Source organism: Equus quagga, chromosome 2, assembly GCF_021613505.1.
Source record: "Equus quagga isolate Etosha38 chromosome 2, UCLA_HA_Equagga_1.0, whole genome shotgun sequence".
Classification (NCBI taxonomy): Eukaryota; Metazoa; Chordata; class Mammalia; order Perissodactyla; family Equidae; genus Equus; species Equus quagga.
In genome coordinates, this window is record NC_060268.1 from 135535820 (window position 1) to 135554950 (window position 19131).

General features: G+C 39.8%; 1 protein-coding gene across 1 annotated transcript in view; it reads left to right on the plus strand.

Annotated features, from left to right (window-relative positions):
- The window catches only part of ANK3 (ankyrin 3), a 333064-nt gene that overhangs the window by 217246 nt on the left and 96687 nt on the right, over positions 1-19131 (plus strand). The window contains exon 24 of the mRNA XM_046652926.1: positions 15292-15415. Within this exon, the coding sequence (XP_046508882.1) occupies positions 15292-15415 (124 nt within the window). The remainder of the gene's footprint in view (positions 1-15291; positions 15416-19131) is intronic.

The following is a 19131-nucleotide window of genomic DNA, read 5'->3' on the forward strand; positions in this document are numbered from 1 at the left end:
TCCATTAATGACCTAGGGGAACAATGGAACCAAGTTACAGAGTTGACAAAGGTCGAAGTACTAGCAACGCAGAGCAGTGGAAGAAAAGGAGATAAAGCAGTCTTCTCTAAGGCAGGGGGGTAAGCCCACACGTTACGCAGGTGAGGGGTAAGCAGAGCTCCTCAGGGGGGCAGACCGATGCACAAAGATCTTAATGCTCTACTGTCTTCTTTCCCAGATAATATGTTACATACATATAAAGTTAATCTACATACAAACTAATATCTTGATTCTAGTGCTGGTTATATTCTTATGTTTTGCGAGTCTGTTTATAATTAAAAAGAAAGAAAAGAAAAGATGAAAGAGAGAGGAGAGATAGGAAGAAGGAAAGAAAGGAGAGTGGATGGGAGGGAGGGAGGGACGGAGGAAGGAGAGAAGAAAATTGAAATTAAGGTTCAAGTTGTATTCTAGTTTGGGTACCCCTCCCAGGAGATTTCACAGGTGGCTTTGGTTCAATGCTGATTTTAAATTGTAAATTCCTATAAAATATATTTTGGAAATTTTTTTTACATGCATAAAATGTTATTTTAGCTTGCAGAATTCTAATGAGTTGGGTTATAGTAACAGATTTAAAGACTATAGATGGGACATAATGAGAAATGGAATTAAGCCATGGAAAGTAAAAACCAAAAAGGCAGCTTTATGAAAAAGGATTATGAGACAACTGGTTGAGACAAATGCTTCCTGGGAAGAATTATTTAATTCTTAGCTACTCACAATTTTGATAAGGCTGCAAAATCTCTCTCAGGATCAAATGTGTCTGCATTTGTGCAGACACATTTGATCCTGAAAAGAAATATTAAAAGAAAAAAGTAAGCGGCTAAGTACATGTGCAGTAGAAATAATTATTGATAAGTATAGGTTTGAGATATAATAAAGCAATAAAATTTCATCAGATGTTAGAGTGACATCAAGGGTGAGGAGAGTCATGCCCAGCTCACCTTTGTGCCAAATCCAGGGCCCAGTGGAAGCCACAGGAAATTAAATCCACAGATTTCAAAGAACTGAAGGGTGGCTCAGTATCATGTAGCACATGCTCACCATTATACTGATGAGGAAGCAAAATCCAAATAAACGTCGAGTGGCTTGCCCAACCAGCTGAGTAGCAGAGGTGAACAAGAAGACAGATCTGACAATCTGTGGTTTTAGATCATCTCTTCCATAGCTACTCTAACATGATTTGTTTTCTTATATACAGAACCCAAGAATGTATTTTTGAAGTGTCTAAAAAAATGTGCTTAGGAAAAGGAACAAATGCTTTTGGAAATTATCACACAGTAATAGTAATTATTTGTTAAAGACCTTGATGAGACTACAGTGGAAGTGGTATACCTTCCTCTGACCATCTTGGCAAAAGAATATGCAGACCAAGATGCAAATTCTAGTAAAATAAATACAAACACAATTTAGAATAGATTAAGAATTCAAAGCAAGTAGTTTTCATAAACATATCCAAGTATTCTCAATCAGGAGAGAATAAGTAGAATTTGACTTGGCACAATCTGAAACTCAAAGAAGGAGGGGAAATTACTTTGGGAAACGTGAAGCCGGATATCAAGAAAACAACCAGGAAAACCCCCTGTAGGACCCCCTCCTCACTGAATGCCTCAGACTATCTTGTTATCCTAATCAGACTCATAAATAAATCCGACCATTATGTTTTTAGCTCTCTAGATCTGGGAAGAAGCCTTGGAGATTAGTTTGCTCCCAGGTGGTCCAATTCGGTGGTGGTTGTTAGGCAGAAATTGTTCTTCACCTGAAATTTTAACATTTTACAATACCTATTAAATCATAACATCTAGCATTTTGCCTGATATTTCTTTGCTTGCAATTGACCTTTCAAATAGACACTACCTAATTGCTTGCTACTCTCAGCAATGAAGTCAAAATGAAATACCAGAAGCAGAGACTAAATTATTCTCTGTTGTATCCCCAGAAGCTAGTGTAGTGCCTGGCACACAGCACATCTTCAGTATGTGTTTAGACAGTTGCATCAAAGTGGAGGGAGACTCAAGGAAAGGATGAGAACTCAAGGAAAGGTTTCTGAGAACAGGCAGGATGGAGAAAATTTGCCTGCCATGCTCCCTTTTCCTTCCACTAAACCCCTGCTCACTGAGACAGTCCTAGGCTATGTATGGAATCGATAAATAACTTTATGAGGACTTGCCCAAGGTACATCTGCATCCCAAAGAATAGTTACTGAATGTAAAAGAATTTCCAGCTAAAGAAAAAGATCTGTGAACTGGGACAGAGGCCTTTATTCTAAAACAGACTCCATCCTATCTTTGCTGTCCTATCTTTGAAACTGGAATTCTTTGGTGATTTTCATCCATACATATCCACTTACCCAGCCATGTACTTGATGTTTCCATTTAGATTCTCAGATAATCTTAACTCATCTTGCCCGTAATATACTCCTCCCAAGAGGGTCTCTTCCCACCCTTCTCCATCTCCATAAATGGCTCCACCACCCAAGCCCAAACCCGTGGTTCCGTGTAATCTCCCTTTTCCTACCACTCATATCCAGGCCATCAGCGAGTCATATCAGTTCTACATCCCGAATACATCTCACATCCCTCTTCTCCACATTGCCACTGGCACCACCCAATCCCACCCACCACTTCTCCCATGGAATACTACAGGAGCCTCTTTACACATCCTCACTTCTACTCTTTCGCCATAGGCCCAGCTTTCTGCAATCTTTTAAAAATATAAATTGGATCATGTTATTCCATTCCCCAGCTTAAAACCCTCCCAAGCTTAGAATCATGTTTTTAAGATTCATTCATGTTGTTGCATATAATTGTAGTTTGTTCATTTTCATTTCTATATAATATTCCATTGTATGCCTGTACATAATGAAGTTCTCCATTCTACTTTTGATGGAGGTGTGGGTTGTTTCCAGTATGGGGCTGTTGCAAACAAAGTTCCTATGTACCTTCTTAGATGTGTCTCCTGGTGCACATATGCATACATTCTGTAGGGCATAGACCTGGCATTGTAATTGCTGGGTTGCAGGTTATGCAAAGACAATAGAATTCACCAAAACCAGGTAATGATAAACTAGGATTGTAAAATTAGATAGTGAGGCTATTAAAAAAACAAGGAAAAGAATATCATAAAGTGATTGCCATGAGGAGGGGGGAGGAGGCCTTGTTGGGAACGGGGCTGTAGGAGGCTTCTGAGGTGCTGACGTCCTGTTTGTTAACCTGGATAGTGTTTATTCTGTAACAATTTGTTAAAATGTCTGTTTCCGTTTTATGTACTCATCTGCGTGGTTGCTATATTTCATGATAAAGTAGCCTCTCCTCTATATAATACAAATTCCCCCCAAAATATTTACAAAAATAAATACAAAATATTTGTATAAACACAAAACTAAAATAAAAACCTCCCAACGCTTTACATTGCACTTGGAATAAAACTCAGGCCCATTCCGTGTTTGCTAAGTCCTGTGTGATATGGCCCCTGGCTACCTCTTTTCATTCTCCTCTCAATCACGCGTTTTGATTTCTTCCTAATATTCATCTCAATTTACTAGTCATTAATTTCAGAGGGCAGCAGACTTTTTCTGTAAAAGGCCAATGGTAAATATTTTCAAATTTTCAGACCATATGGTCTCTGTCCCAACTACTCTACTCTGCCTTTGTACTAGAGACAACACAAAAGCAGTCAGAGACACACCTAAACAAAGGGGCATGGTTGTGTGACAATAAAACTTGATTTACAGAAATAGGCAGGAGGCTGGATTTGGCCCACAGACTGTAGTTTGCCAACTTGTGATTAATTTTATTTTCTTTCAAAGTAGACTGTTAGCTCCATGGAAGAAGAGCTGTCTTGCACACTGTCATGGTACCTAGGACATATACATACAATCCCTCACTCATGGATGGCCGTGTCCACTTGGTTCACTCCACACCGTTACTTGTGTCTCCATCCCCCGACAGGATTCCATATAAATGAACACGCTCAACATCACAAAGAAGGTGTTTACGATTTATTGAGCCCTTTCTATGTACTAAACATTAAGCTTTATACATTTCATGCGTTATGTCATTTAATCCTCACAGTGATCGTTAGAGCCATTGGTATTGCCATTTTCTAGATATGGAAAATCAGCTCCAGCAAGCTTAAGGATCTTGATCAAGATCACACAAGTCAGTGCAGGGGCTTACTCAAATCCCTATCCTAACCTCAAACATCTGACATCTACTCTCACATCAATGGTGCCTGATAACTTAGATAAGAATCCCACAACTGTTGGATTATTGTGAGTTTTAAATGAGATAATGTATAAAGGGTTTAGCCCAGAGATCCCAGTAAATGTTAGTTATAAGGTACCTTATCTTGCTTAATTTTCTCAAAGTAGTTGAGAGCATATTGGTGCTATTATTACTCCTAATTTACATTTAGTCCTAATTTAAGGCCCTAATTTAAAGTTTTATTAGTCCTAATTTACATGAAGGAATGTGAGGCTCAAAGAATTTAAGACATTTGTTCAGGTTCACATAGCCAAGCATACTGGAATTTGAATTTAGATTTTTTGCTTCGACTTCCTACTCAATGAGATGCTGTAAGAGAACAGATAAAGCAACAAGGAAATTCAAAAGAAGGGGAGATTACTGAAGGCCTCAAGAAGGAAGCATTTTAAGGAACAGATAGAATGTGGACAAGCAGAAATTTGGGGCAGTGGGGAGGGGTAGAAGGGTGGAGATCAGAAAGAAGTGTTCCAAGTTCAGAAAACTTTGGTCAAAGTGTCAGACAGGAAAGCAGAGGACCCCACAGAAGAGCCCAGCATACAGGGGTGGGAAAGCCGGACACCAGCCTGGATGAGGACCCCAGGAAAGGGCATAAGGAAGAAGGGAAATGGTTCTAGAAAACTCCAGGCACACTGACATTTAAGAGGAAGAGGAATGCCAAAGTTTGTGGAGAGGAAGTGGTGAGCAATGGAGGGAGAAAACCAGAAGCATGGGTTCTAGTGAAAGCCCGGGAGAAACTTCCCTGGGAAGGTCCAATCAGATGAGCACAGGCAACATAGGAGTCCCTGGTGACCTCAGCAGCTGCTACATCCATAATATCAAAGATATAGACACAGAATAGAGTAATTCTACTGTAGTGTGAGTAGTTTTTTTTCCAAGAAGCTGCGACTGAATGAGTAGCTGGAGTAGCCTGTGGAATGAATGGGTACAGGGATTGTTGTAGGAGACGGCAGAGCATTAAGGATGCTTATTGACTAAGGACAATAGGTTTTTTCACTTGCCCAAAACACGTTGTAATAATTTGAATATGATCCCTCCCCAAATCATTTTTATTTTAGTCCCTGCCCATCTACCTAGAAAGTCTAACCTGCTTCATGTGGAAGTGGGTCCTAATCTGGCACTCCTAGCCCCCTCCCCCTCACATTGGGATCCTTACTTCAGAGAGAAGAAAGTGGGACATCAGCATTGAGAACACATGGGCAAGGGGGAGGCAGAGTGGTGGGCAGAGAACCGGGAACAGGAAGGGCTGGAGAAACAAGGAAAGATGTTACAAATGAGAAGGGGTGGTCTGACCGACCACCTGGGCCAGAACTGCAATGAGGATGAGAACTGACAACAGGTGCCACCTATCTCTACCTTGCATGTACTCACCTTTTAGGCAGAGGTAGGAAATAGAAAACGAACCAATGAACAGGTGTTTGTTGCCCTGCACCATGAAAAGCTGTTGGCATAAGAGAAGGAAGAGGTCAAATCCTTGCCCACAAAGAGTATACGATCCTGATACTCCTTTATACCCGGGGACAGTGGACATGTTCCTGCTTTGTGCACGTGGTCCTTATACACCTAAGTAATGAAGAGCCAAGACTAATAAGGTCTGGATTTGGAGTTGAGGCTAGATGAAAATCCTAAGGAAAAATGAACAGAAGAAAGAACCACTTGGCACGGCACTGCCACCTTGAATTTAGCTACCTAATTTCTCTGTAATTCAGAACCAACATTTTAGTGCCTGATTTAACAGGGCTAGTTTATAGCTAGTAATTTATTCATTGTCTGGTCTTCTTGAAAAGTGGCATAGGTTTGAGATAATGAGAACAGCATACGTCATCTTGTGCTCTTTCTACCTGTGTTCTATCTTTAGTCTCAGGTGTTCATTTGACCGAGTCAGTGTAATGTCTAATTTTACTTAGATGACTGAGGGTAATTTCTGGATTAGGGTTAAGGAGTACAGATAAGAGTATGAAAAAATTATAGTGTCTATCCCAACATTGTCTTTTTCTACCTCTTCCCAAGAAAGACACTGAATTCTTTTTTCTTTCTGGGATGGGTTTGTTTATTCACCCAACCAAGATCACAGGGGACGTTTTTCATTGCTACATCTGGAAAAGTGCCAACACTGAGTCATGCATGCTTACTTTAGAAATGATATCTAGCCTGGATTAAGAAGCAGTAAACTTCTATACAATTTTTAAAATGAAGCACATCTAGCTACGAAAAAACAGAATAATGTTTAAGAGTAAAGAATCAAATTGAATTTGTACTTTAAAAAAAATCAGCCTCAACAGAGAGTCATTTGTTCTGTAGGATAGCAGCAACTTGTTCTTGTTGGTTAAGAGATGTACAAACTTTGCCATTTAAGCATGATTCCTTTTGGCCACCTATGAAGCCAGGATCTTATACGCACCTGGAGCTAGGGAAGGGAAAGAAAGAATCCAGCCAAGGGCCCTCCCATGAGAGGTACATGAATCCCTTAAAATAACACACACTTCTTTAGCCTTCTTAAGACCGCCTGTTTCACCCATTGCTCAACTAACCATTTTCTCAACTTTACCCCATTGTTGTCACATATATTGAGAAGAAAAGCAAGAAACTATTATATTCTAGCACTTAATGTTTATCTTTTGAAACAAGACCCACTGCCACCGGGAGATGCTGGAAAACAAAGAAAGTGAAAGCCCGCACTTGCTCATTCCTGACTGAGGGGGCAGGGGGAGAGTGAAGGGGGCCAGGAGAGAGGGCTCACTCCCTTCTTTACCTTGGGTTTGAGGCTGTCAGCATCTCTCTGAGCCTTCAACCATCCCAGAAGATAATGGAGTCATGAGCCCTGGTCCTCCAGCCTGACATAGAAGTACAGTCAAGTGTCGCTCTACCCATCTTTACTCACACACCCTCCATTCAACATCTACCAGATCTACTCAACCCAGTGTGATACCCTCTTGCTTTGAGCTCTTGTAATACCTTGTAATTTCTTTTGTGCATTTTCTGTCATTGTGGTGTGGTGGTTAAGAGCTTGAGTTCTGCAAGCTGACTCCATAGGTTCTAATCCAGACTCAACCACTAACTAGACACGTGAATTCTGAAAAATAACTGAACTTCTCTGAATCTGTTTCTTAATCTACAAAAGGGAAATAATAGTACCTGCTGCATAGGGTTGAGGATTAAATGAGATGTATGTATAAAGTGCTCAGCACAGTGTCTAGCACATACAAAACACTAACTAAATTGCAGCCAGCAGGAGGAGGAGTACAGGATTTGTATTGTTGCTTGTGTCCCGGTCTTAATTTCTTTACTAGGGAGTAAATGCCTCGAAAGCAATAGTTGGCTTTGCTCGTAACATACATCCTAGCCCAGTGCTCTACTGTCTCGCTACTCCAAGTGTGGTCTGCAGTCACCTGGGAGCTTGTCTACATGCTGAATCTCACAGCCTACCCTGGACCTGTGGAATCAGTATCTGCAGTTTAACAAGGTCCGCAGGTGACACAAACATACACATCAACATTTGAGAAACACTGCACTGGGTTCATTGAATTCAGTTGCTGAAGCTGATATTTTAATTCCGGTGTTTCCCACTAGGATAACAGAGGCTTAATTCTGTCGAATCAATACTGCCATTTGATAACTGTCATTTATTTGTAAGGATCCTTTATACCAGTGGTTATCAAAGTGGGGTCCCTGGACCAGCAGCATCAGATTCAATTCGGAACTTGTTAGAAATGCAAATTGTCAGGTGATTCTAATGCGTCCTACAGCTTGAGAACCACAGCTTTAGAACATTGGGAAGCTACCAGAAGTACCACATTAATAATGTGCATCTCCTTCCTGCCTTATTTCATTTCTTCTGTTCCATCTCTTAAAGAGACAAGTGTAAAGTACTGAGTTTCCTCTCCATGTTTGCCTGCTATTTTCTGATGTATGGAAAACACAGCCTATTTGACTTATCTGTAGTACTTGTGTTTTGTTTTGTTTTTGTTAATTTTATTCGTTTTTTGAATAGGTGATAGATGCACATGGTATAAAATTCCCAAGGTACAAGTGTTTACGGTGAAAAGTAAGTCTCCCTCCTTGTCCTCACTCCAGTAATATAGCTGCCATCTCCAAAGGCAATCACTGAACTTTCATTGCACACATTTATTGAGCACCTACTATGTGCCAGGCACTGTTCTTGGCACTGGATATGGCACAAACAGACAAACCTCTGCCTTCATGCAGCTTACATTTTGGTTGCCAATTTCTTGTAGTATTTTTTCAATTGCATAGCATATTGCAGTGGTTAAAAGTAGGGCCCTGCAGTCAAACCAACTGATTTTGAATGCAATTTTCCCCATATTCTAAATGATCTTGGGTTATTTGCTCCACCACTGTGAACTGGGTTTTCTTTATCTTGAAATGGAGATAACAAATCTATTTTATAAGGTTGTAAGAATAACATGAGACAATACTTATAAAGTACCAAACAGTGCCGAGAACAGAGTAAATGCTCAATAAATTCTGATGTTGATTATAATGATGTGATCTCATTCTACTATTCTATAATGTAGACTAGAAATGGTTAAAGGATTTATTTTCTCAATAATTTTCATTTCCTCTCTTTGCTATGCAATGATCAAAAAAATCACTTTTTTCAGAACAAGGACAGTGAATTTAAGTCTTCAAAATTCTGATCGTTAACTGCTTGTCTGTAACACTATTTGCTGAGTTCTATTCAGAAATCAACTCTTAATAAATCAGTAGAGTATAGAGACTATGTTCCTTTTTATTCTTTATAATCTAGCGTTTTTTTAAATCCCATGTAATTTGAAGGTTTTTCTACCATTAATTCATTTTTTTACTATTGTTCATAGTTTTGTGCTATTAACGTCATACTTTATAATGTTACAAAATACATTCCTTGGGGAGATTATTTCATAGCAGAGGAAGTAAGCACTTTGAGCAGCGTTTTTGACAATGTAATTTGGTATAGTTACTTTAAGGAACTTTCTTCATGATTCCAGTCTCCAGCCATATGGGAAAACAACTTTCAACCCCTGGAAAAGCAACAAAAATATTCTTTGGTGATGATCTTAAGGTGGAAAACGTTAGAAAAAAATTACATACAAAAATGAAAAAAAGAGAGAGAAGAAAAGAACTCCCAGGGCATGAAAACACTTTTAAATGTTAGGCCAAGAACTGTTTCCTTTATTCAGCATAAAAAGGATCGTTAGAGGGCAAAGATTGCAAGGAAGGTGGATTACGGATATTCCACCAGGTACTGACGCCGGACCATTGACTTGGAATCTAATAAGGAATGAGGGCACACCTATTTGACCAACCACAGTCCTGAGAATCATTTAATATAGTCTCTTTCTTTGTCTTCTTTGTTCCTGATTCTATTTTGTATTCTTTCCTGGTAGACAAAGTGTATGGATCTTTGAAAGGTTGATTGCGGTGCAGAAAACCTCTTCTCTTAACCTAGTCATGTTAGGAGGACTAGAAAGAGGGATAAGCTGGGAAATTGAAGTGAAATGCTTCTGAATGGCTTTTATTATTTGTTTAATGGTGAGATCAAGGTAGATTTGCGGTGTTTTGTGTCCTTTTTTAAGCATTTTCCAGCCTCTGGTATTTTTATTGTCAGAAATGGAATAACAATAAGTGCTCATAATTTTGACAGGCATAAAGTCAATACTAAATTGATGAGGCTCCTCTAGTAGCAGTTACTCCTACACTTCTCCTGGACTTTGTCTACGCTAATCATATAACACACTACAGAGCTAGCTCTAATTTATTAGGGATGCATTAGGCAACCAGTGTGTGACCTCTTTGGCTTACCTTTGGACCTTGTCATTTCTCATTCTTCTCTGTTTCTACTACTTATTACAGTGTATCAACCCATATCTTAAACTCAGTGGTTTAATTTATCATTATCTCCCATGGTTGTGTGAATTAACTGGGCTCAGCTGGGTTCTTGCGATCTTTCATGAGATTGCAGTCAGATAGCAGCTAAGGCAGGAGTAACACGGTGGGATGTTCAACATGGTGTCTTCATTCAAAGGTCTGTGGCCTCAGCTAGGATGGCTGGAACAGCTGAGGGCTGACTAGGCATCTCTCTCTCTCCATGCTGCCTCTCCATATGGCTACTTGAGCTTCTTTACAGCATGGCGGTCTCATCATAGTCAGATTTCTTACATTGGGATTGGCTTCCCCCAACAAGTTTTCCAAGAGACTCACGTAGAAACTGCACAGTTTCTTTGAATTCAAACTCAGAAGTCATGCAAAATCACTTCCCCTGCATTTTGTTGTTCAAAAATCAAGCCAGCCCAGATTCAAGGAAGGGTACTACACAAGGACACCAATAGAAGGAGACATGGTTCATTGGAGAGGGCATCTTTAAACACTCACTGCCACTTCCTCTTTGCCAGAAAATAGTCAAATTTATGTATAACACCACTGTTATACTCCTGTGCCAAACACTTCTAGGAAACATAAATCCACACAAGTACTTCTTAGAAAGTGAAAATTTGTGGTTCTTATATATATATATACACACACACTAAATATATCTGATATCGTGTGAGTGTTGTCCACTAATAGAATTAACTTTGTTGGCTTATACACACTTGTATCTGTTGATCAGAAGCTGCCATTAATCAAAATATTATTGGATTATATAATGAATTAGAAGCAGTTAATAAGTCACTCAATACAATTCATCTCCTTCCTTTCTAATCTTTGGTACAGTAGTGTGTTGTACTATCCAATAATTATAGAATATTTTGTTTATTGAAAGCAGAGTGAGTTATATTTTGTGTATTGAAAGGAGAGTGAGTTTTGTTGTTATTATTCATTTCATTCATTCAATCAACAAATATTTGTTGAGTACCCATTATGAGCCAGGCCCAGTGTTAGGCAATGGAGAGCAGGGACAATTTGCTGCTATGGTTGGATTTTGCCCTTACCAGTATCAGTAGTAGCAATTTAAATGCTAACTATATAAGTTCATGCATTCAGATGCCTGGGCACTAGAGAAAGCTGTGTTACAGAACATTACTAACAGTTAGTGCTGATTAGGTCCTTATTTTATGCATTATTTTATTTAACGCCCCCAGGAGGTCTTAGGATAGAGGCAGAGTTATTATCCCAATTTTGTAGAGGTTGAAACTGTGACCACAGTGACTCAGAGTAAACAGCATTCCAAAGGTCACCTAATTAGTCAATGGTGGAGCTTGGGCTGGAATCCAGAGCACCTATGATGCAAACTGCATTCAAATAATACACTGGCCTCTATTTCTAAATTCCATGCCTTTTAAGAAATGATTTCACCATTCTAAAATGTAAATGCATAATTACTTAATATCATAGAGCTATTTTAATTAATCTTTGGCCAAATGTGTTGACAGCTCCCACCCCGACCCCAGTTCCGGGCTTCTTTTGGTTTCACGGTGACCATTTCTGAAGTCTAAGAAGGATGGGTAAAGAATAGAAGCTTAATTTTATTGAAATTTTACTGTCTAACAGTTATCAAGCTTGATGAGACAAAAGGGTGCTAAGTTGCTGTGGCACGTAGATGGAAAAAAAGCAAAACCACCAACCTCTTTAATAAAAGTAATCATGAATTCCAAAAGTATTTATGGAGCACTTAGAACATGCCAGGCCCAGGAGAATTTGGTTCCTATTCGAGAAGATCTCACCATCCAGTGGGAGAGACTAAGTAGATGTTTTTACTGGCAGTACACTCTGAGAAGGGAAGCCCACCGGAAGGACGCCTAACTTAAGATGGTGGGTAGAAGGGGGGGAGGAGTTCTAGAAAGAGTCAAAGATTTGAGAAATTACTCAGGTGAAGAAGAGGGGGAAAGGTCCATTGAGAGAGTGCACCTTTAGGTTCAAGTCTAAAGAGTGTCAGGACTTGTAGTGACTGAACTAATTCTGTACAGCAGAAGGGTAGGATGCATGTGGAGGAGTGGCCAGAGAGAGGCTGGACAAGAAGTCAAGGGGCAGGAACATCTCATTGCAGTCCTTGTTAGGAAGTTTGAATGAGTGACAGTCACTGAATAAGACTTTGCTAGGTATTTTGGATTTTAAGTGCCGACATGGAAAACAGATTAACATTCAGACATTTTCTCCATTTTAACAATGACTTCCCCTCTTTACAGAGTTGGAAATCATTCTTTCACTATTTTGCAATATGTACCAGACATTCTAAATGGCTTCCCTTCCATGTCTGCCTATTTACAATGTTGATTACAGCCAGGCTGATCAAATTAAAGCACCGCGTGTCATATCGTCTTAATATTAGATGAGTCACTTATTTATTCATTTATTTATGCATTTATCCAAGAAAAACAAATCTGTTCCCCACTTCAGCAGTTCTACAGATTCAGATTTCTGTATGTTTAGGTGACAGAGAGATGCACTCTCATGAAAACAGTGCTGCAACCACTGACTTCAGACAGCCAGTTTCAAAACGCTTTACTTACTTTCTAGCTTAATTCTCTAGCTATTCTGAGAAAAAGCAATTAAAATTGCCTCTCCAGTGTACCCAGATGGAGGATGCTAAAGTCCCACTAGTTTTTTCCTCCACTGCCAACATCAACAGGGTGGAGCAGCTGAGAAGGGAGAACTGGAGTCCCAGGGAAGGGAAACAATGTCACAGCAAAGTGACAGAAGCGCCTCCTCACTGCACTGCCTCCTTCCCGTGGCAGCACAGACCTCTCCAGCCACCCCCAGCTCCCCGTGGGCTTCACTCTCTCCAGGGACCTCTCAAGGAGGGAGAACCAGTTAGTTCCTTTGAGTGTGTTAAAGAGTTGAAAGAACTTGTGCCAAAAAATAAAGCGGAGCATCCATTGCTTTTTCCAGCTTGTCTCACTTCCGCTCCTTTACTCAAACTCTTGATAAAAAGCCGCGGTGACTAGTGTATTCTCATGTGCTTCTTGGAGAGTTAGGCGGATCACGGCTGCTTCCCTCTGCCCTACAGTTTCACAACCTCAACTCAAGGGCAGGCCCTCCCTCTTTCCCCTCCTTCCACCTGACAGAGACCATAAATAACCGAGGCTCCTGGTGTTCCCAGCTGAGAACAAAGTTAAAGTTTGCCCGGAGCTCCCTGCCACTCCCTGCCGAGGCCACTTCTTTGTTTTCTTCTCCTGTTTTCTCTCTACCTGGGTTGGCCGTTTCTTCATTCATGTCGGAGAGGGGTCGTCCCCTAATTAAACGCAGCGCCTCGCTCGCTCGCTTGCCCTGGGTTTAAGGCTGGCTCGGTTACCCGGTTAGGCACCGAGCGCGCTGGTATCAAATTACCGAAAGTCTACACCGGAGCAGTCCTCATATTTACATACAAATAACTCAAGGGCTTGCATTTATGTCACCATTGGGTCCTGCTAGAGGCTTGCCAGAGGAGTTTGTAATCCAATCAGAAGGAGCTTTAAAAGGATGTCTGCGGAGTGATCAAAAGAATCTTAATCTCAATTTAAATGTAGTAAGGTTTTGTTCTTTTTTGGGGTCTGAAATATTTGAAGATCTTTGAACTCCGATGAGTAGGAAAAGATGTGTAATCCCTCACTTGCCTGCGAGGGGACGAAGATGCTAAGCGGAGCTCGGCTGCAGTGGTGGTGAAGACGGTGGATACGAGCCAGGAGTGGTTTGTTTGAGCGGATTTTGGAGGTAGATTCGAAATCACTGCTTAAGGAATTCCTGGAAACATCAGGAACACATTTGATCAGCCCAGCCTGGTGGAAATGGCTTTACCACAGAGTAAGATCTTTCTTTAAGCTGTGCTCGGTGTGTGCTGTTTTTGTCTCATATGCAATGAATGTGCAAATAGCCCAGATGTGAATAGTTACTTAAAATAATTTCTTGGTACTGGGTAGCAGTAGAAAGTTGATCTGTTTGGTTTTTACGTTTGCAAAAACAGTCGTTGACAGTGTATTTTTAGACTTGATTGGTAGTTTAAAAGCTGAGCTCTTGTGGTTTCCTGAGTTTAAATGAATGGAAATTATAAACGGTGCTGAATGAAGGATTGGAAAATATAGCTGGAGCAGCTGAATCACTTACCTTTGAGAAAACATAACATACACGCTTTTGAAATCTCTCAGCCAGCCAAGCTCTTGTCCAGAAAGAGAATGAGAGTCATAAAAAGGAGACAGTGTTTGCCTGTTTGTGGAAGGAACTTTTCCACAGCCTGTACTACATTTTGAGAAGGATGAGAAACGTCCCAGAGGGCAAAAGGCATCTGAAAAACCTGCCCTGTCAGTCTCGGAATGTGGTTTTTCCGTGTGAGGTCACATTGTACACACATAGCTAGTAAAAGCATTTTACGTAATTAACTCTTTGTATTGATGGTCAAAGAGCAATTTATGTAGTCCTCCCTTCCAACTTCTGAGGCCCACGTTTGATCTCTGTAGAAGGAACAGCTGTTTTCCACGCAGGGTTCAAGCCCTGGGGCCGCTGGACTGAGTTGTGAATTTCATTATGTGGAGAAACAGTTCAAAATTGATGTGTTTCAAGGTTCCCCAATTGAGCAGAGTTGAGATGAAATAATTTGCTAGCTTCTTACATAAGCCCCAAACTGAAATCCTATGTGCAAGAAGACCATTTAAAAGGTCTCTTCCCTTCCTACGTATAATTTCCAGAACCATAAGGAAGAGGTGGCTCTTATCTTGCCATCCATGTCCATTCAAACCAGCTGCCTCATCGTGGTGAGGCAAGGAAAACTGTAACTGACATCAAAGATCCACCTTACCAGTCAGCGGGACTTGACGAGGATGAAGGAGATAGGGGAAATGTTTTAAAATCGGTACTTAACACCAGGAGCTCTTTCTGCTACTTCAATTCACTCTTGAAATTATGAACTAACCTCTGCCTATACTCTTTCCTTCTAAACGGCACTTACAAATATTATCCAGGGGATCGGGGAAGATGAATATGAGAAATTGGGTGATTTGCTGATGACCCAAGGAGCGGTTTTCTCCACAGTAGACACATTTTCAAAGGAAATCTTCTGATTTTGGCTTGCTTTGTACATCCGCAGGTGAAGATGCAATGACAGGGGACACTGACAAATATCTTGGGCCACAGGACCTTAAGGAGCTGGGCGATGATTCTCTGCCCGCAGAGGGCTACATGGGCTTCAGTCTTGGGGCCCGTTCTGCCAGGTATTTTATTGTTGCTGTTTTATCATAGTTAATTTAAAACAACCATGATTTGTCATAAACCCAAATCATTTTCATTTTTCACGTTACCCCAGAATGTGCTCTTTGGGTGAGGAAGTGAATTTGGTGAAATGTTCTTAACTCCAGGGTACACGCTCTGCTTTTTGCTGTCGTGGTTCTCAGTCCTTAATTTTATGTGATTGAACATGTCAATCATTTGTCATTTTTTTTTCCCACCTTGCAGTCATGCTTCAAGCGTAGTAACAAAAGAGCTCACTGACAGAACTGGGAGAACAGTCTGGGTTACGCGTTTCAAAATTAGATTTTGTTCTATATTGAAAGAAAAATCTTATTTTCCAATAAGTGAGAAACACTTGTGTTGATGGTTCACTCTTCTCTCTTTGTTACTGAAAGAGTAATTCATGATTGAGACTTAAAGCAAGCATTCTTGGGAAAAAATTACAGAATGTTTATTAGAATTGTCTACCACGTGTTTGAGCTTCTAAAACTATGCTGTAGTGGACAGGAGACATATTAGGGGTGTAACAGCGACTTAGCAAAAGTCACAGACAGGTATGGTGGCAAATTCAGTCCTTAGAGCTGAAGCGTAAAACTTGTGTACGTGGAAAACCTTAGCTCAAACTTACCTCACAGTGGTTGAAAGGAACAGGACCTTGTCCAGAATTTGGGGACCTCTTTTCCCTAGTTAGATTAACAGCATGTTTACTGACAGTCAAGTTATTTTAAAGCTAATAATTAAACCTTCTCAGCCAGAACCCTGGGGACATTTTCCTATAGTTTAAAGATCTGTTGTAAAAAGTTTCATTGTCTAATAGTAAATGGCACTTCCCACAAAGTAAACCTCAGAGTTTATTCCCAGTGTCGGTGGTGTGGCCAGGTTAGATACTGAATTGATTTTTCTTCAAGTTAGTCTTTTTTTAACAGAATTTGGAACCTCATGTAACTTAGTAGAATTTTTGCTTTATAAATATCTTTATAAAAGGTGTTAAAATCTGATTGTAGCGGGTGTCATTAATAAGAACGGGGAAAAATAACTAAAAATATGCAATATTTCAGGTACTCACAGATAGTAAGTTACAACTGAAAATATGCAGAATCTTAAAAGATGTCAAGGGAAAATTCTATTTAGAGATTTAATAGCTTTTGTAATCCAATAACTAGCAGCCTTCTCTTCCTTGGATAATATATAAAAGATACATTTTGTAAATCAATCATTTGTATATAGAAAATTGTAGCAGCTGACATCCAGTGAAATATGAAGCCAGAATATTGCCTCTAAATTTTTTCTCAAGACAATTCTAAGCTTCCACACTTCTAATTTTGATTGCACTGTTATCATTTGTTGCTATATATGTAACTCATTTTTTTTACATTGGCAATGCATGTTATGCTCAGAGGCAAATATAAAAGAAAATCTATAAAGTGAATATATTTTTAAAATATTGTAAGAGTATCACAAAGTATAATATTCTGAGTGTAACATTTAAAAAGGAATACATTAAATGTGTAACTCATTCAACCATAACATTTTTTTCTTTTTTCCCTGTCTGATTCTTTTGCTTTCTACTTCTCCTGTTTTTTTCTAAAAATACTTTAAAATAGTCCCAAGATCAGGTAAGAAGATATGGCACTTTTATGGTGTTTCTCTGCCCTTCCCTGAGTCATTGTCTCATTTTTATTTTCTTCAGCATTGTGCTGTGCTGTGCTGTGCTGTGCTGCAATGTGCTTTTTTTTTTTCCTGCTCAGCTTTAGAATATCAGTTTTGTGATTCAGAGAGAATTAGCAAGTAACTAAATGTATGATAAGAAATGTTACTTATGCAAAATTGACTGAATACTTAAGGAATTTCTTTTCCTTAATTTGTAAGGTGCATGACGTGAAGTAACTGAGGAAATTTCACTGGGTTTCAAGAAAAAGTCTCGATTTGAAGGGCTTCTTGTTTGCTGGTTGCTGTTTTGAGTTGTGCTAGGGACGTTACTATACTTCTAGAATTCTGAGGCATGTGTTTTTCTAACACTTCCTGTGTTTAACACTTAGGGTATACTGATGGCTACAAATAATATAGTTGACCTTAGTTAAAAATAATTTAATGCTTTCCAGACCCCTAAACAAATAATCTCCAATTTTAGTAGCTGAAAGGACTTCGATGTATTAAGAATTCAGAGTGAAGCCTGATGGACTTAATGGGCTCCATCTGTCTAATGGAAGTTGGTCAGGAACAATCAGAAGTAGGAACTTCAGACATTATGTAAAATGAAGACATCTTTAGGTTTTTCCATTGATAGCTCCCAATTCTAGGCTCTGTTCTTTAGTTGGCACTCATATATAAGTTAAAAGAAAGAGAAGATATTTAAAAAATATCAACAAATCTTAGATATATTTAAAAACTGAATATGACTGTAATTTTTTTTAAACTTTTAAGTGTTTGCTAACATATACAATAAAATTGTTCTCACGTACCACCAATATTAACATGTGCCATGGGAACCATAATTTGAAGAAATGACAGTCTGATGCAGAGAGTGGAGCTTCCCAGTGCCTCTCAAACCACGTCACTGGGGCAAAATGGAACCTTGCACTGAGTACTTAGAAGTTGCACTGTCTAATAGTATAGCCCCTAGCCACATAAGACTATTTAAGTTAAAATTAAGTAAAATTCAGTTCTTCATCACACTAGCCACACTTCAGGTGCTCAGTCGCCACATGTGGCCAGTGGCCACTGTGTTGGATGGTACAGATTTAGAACATGTCTGCTGTTACAGACAGGTCTGTTGGAAAGTAGCAGGAGAATTTCTGCTTTTAGGAAGCTTATGATGAAGAGAAGGTAAGGAGCTAGAAACAGGAGGAACAAAAAAAGTGTTTGCAGCTGAAACAGGGAAAAAAAAAAAAAGGAATCGTTATGGGTCCTATGATTGGGCACGGAAGGCCCGACTGTGCAAGTGGTCAGAATCATGGCTTACTAGGGATCTTCCTCTATGCACGGATAATGCTTACTTTTCTTTTTGCTTGTATACCCAGTTTCTAATATTGTGCCTTGCTCATAATAGTCACTTAGTAAATATTTGCTGGATACACTAAATAGTGACTCTGTAGACTGATGGTTATTTTGGGGTCAGAGATCCCTCTGAGATTCTGATGAAAGCTGAGGCTCTAATCCTAGAAGGATGGACCTACCCATTTGTGTAGACACTTAGAATAATGCCTGTAATTCAGAGGCCTTTGTAACTTGATATAAAAATACCTGCTTTTGGGTAATCTTTAATATAGTAGGCAGTGGGGAAAAGAAATCTTTTTGTGCAAAGCAAGGAATCATTCCTTATTTACCTCTTCTTTGCTCTTTTCCCTGTCAAGCGCACACAAGGCAAGGCCAAAGTCTGACTGATTCTACTGGTAAAGATTCAAACAGCCATGTTTAAGTTCAGACAGTTATTACCTACATAGGCAGGACAGATGCCAACTTTCCACGGTCCTTGTCCCCCACACCAAAAAGGATGACACCAAAACAAGAGGGGCTGTATGTCTACCATGCTAGTTATGGGACCCACCATTGCTGAGGAGCCTCTTCTAGAGTGCAGCTAAGTGGTTTCATATTCTGCAGCTCTCGGAGGCTGAGGCAGGAAGCCTCAGACCTCATTTGAAACAGAAGGTAATGAAAAGCTACCTGGTGACAGCCTACCGTGACAGGTGAGATAGGGAGG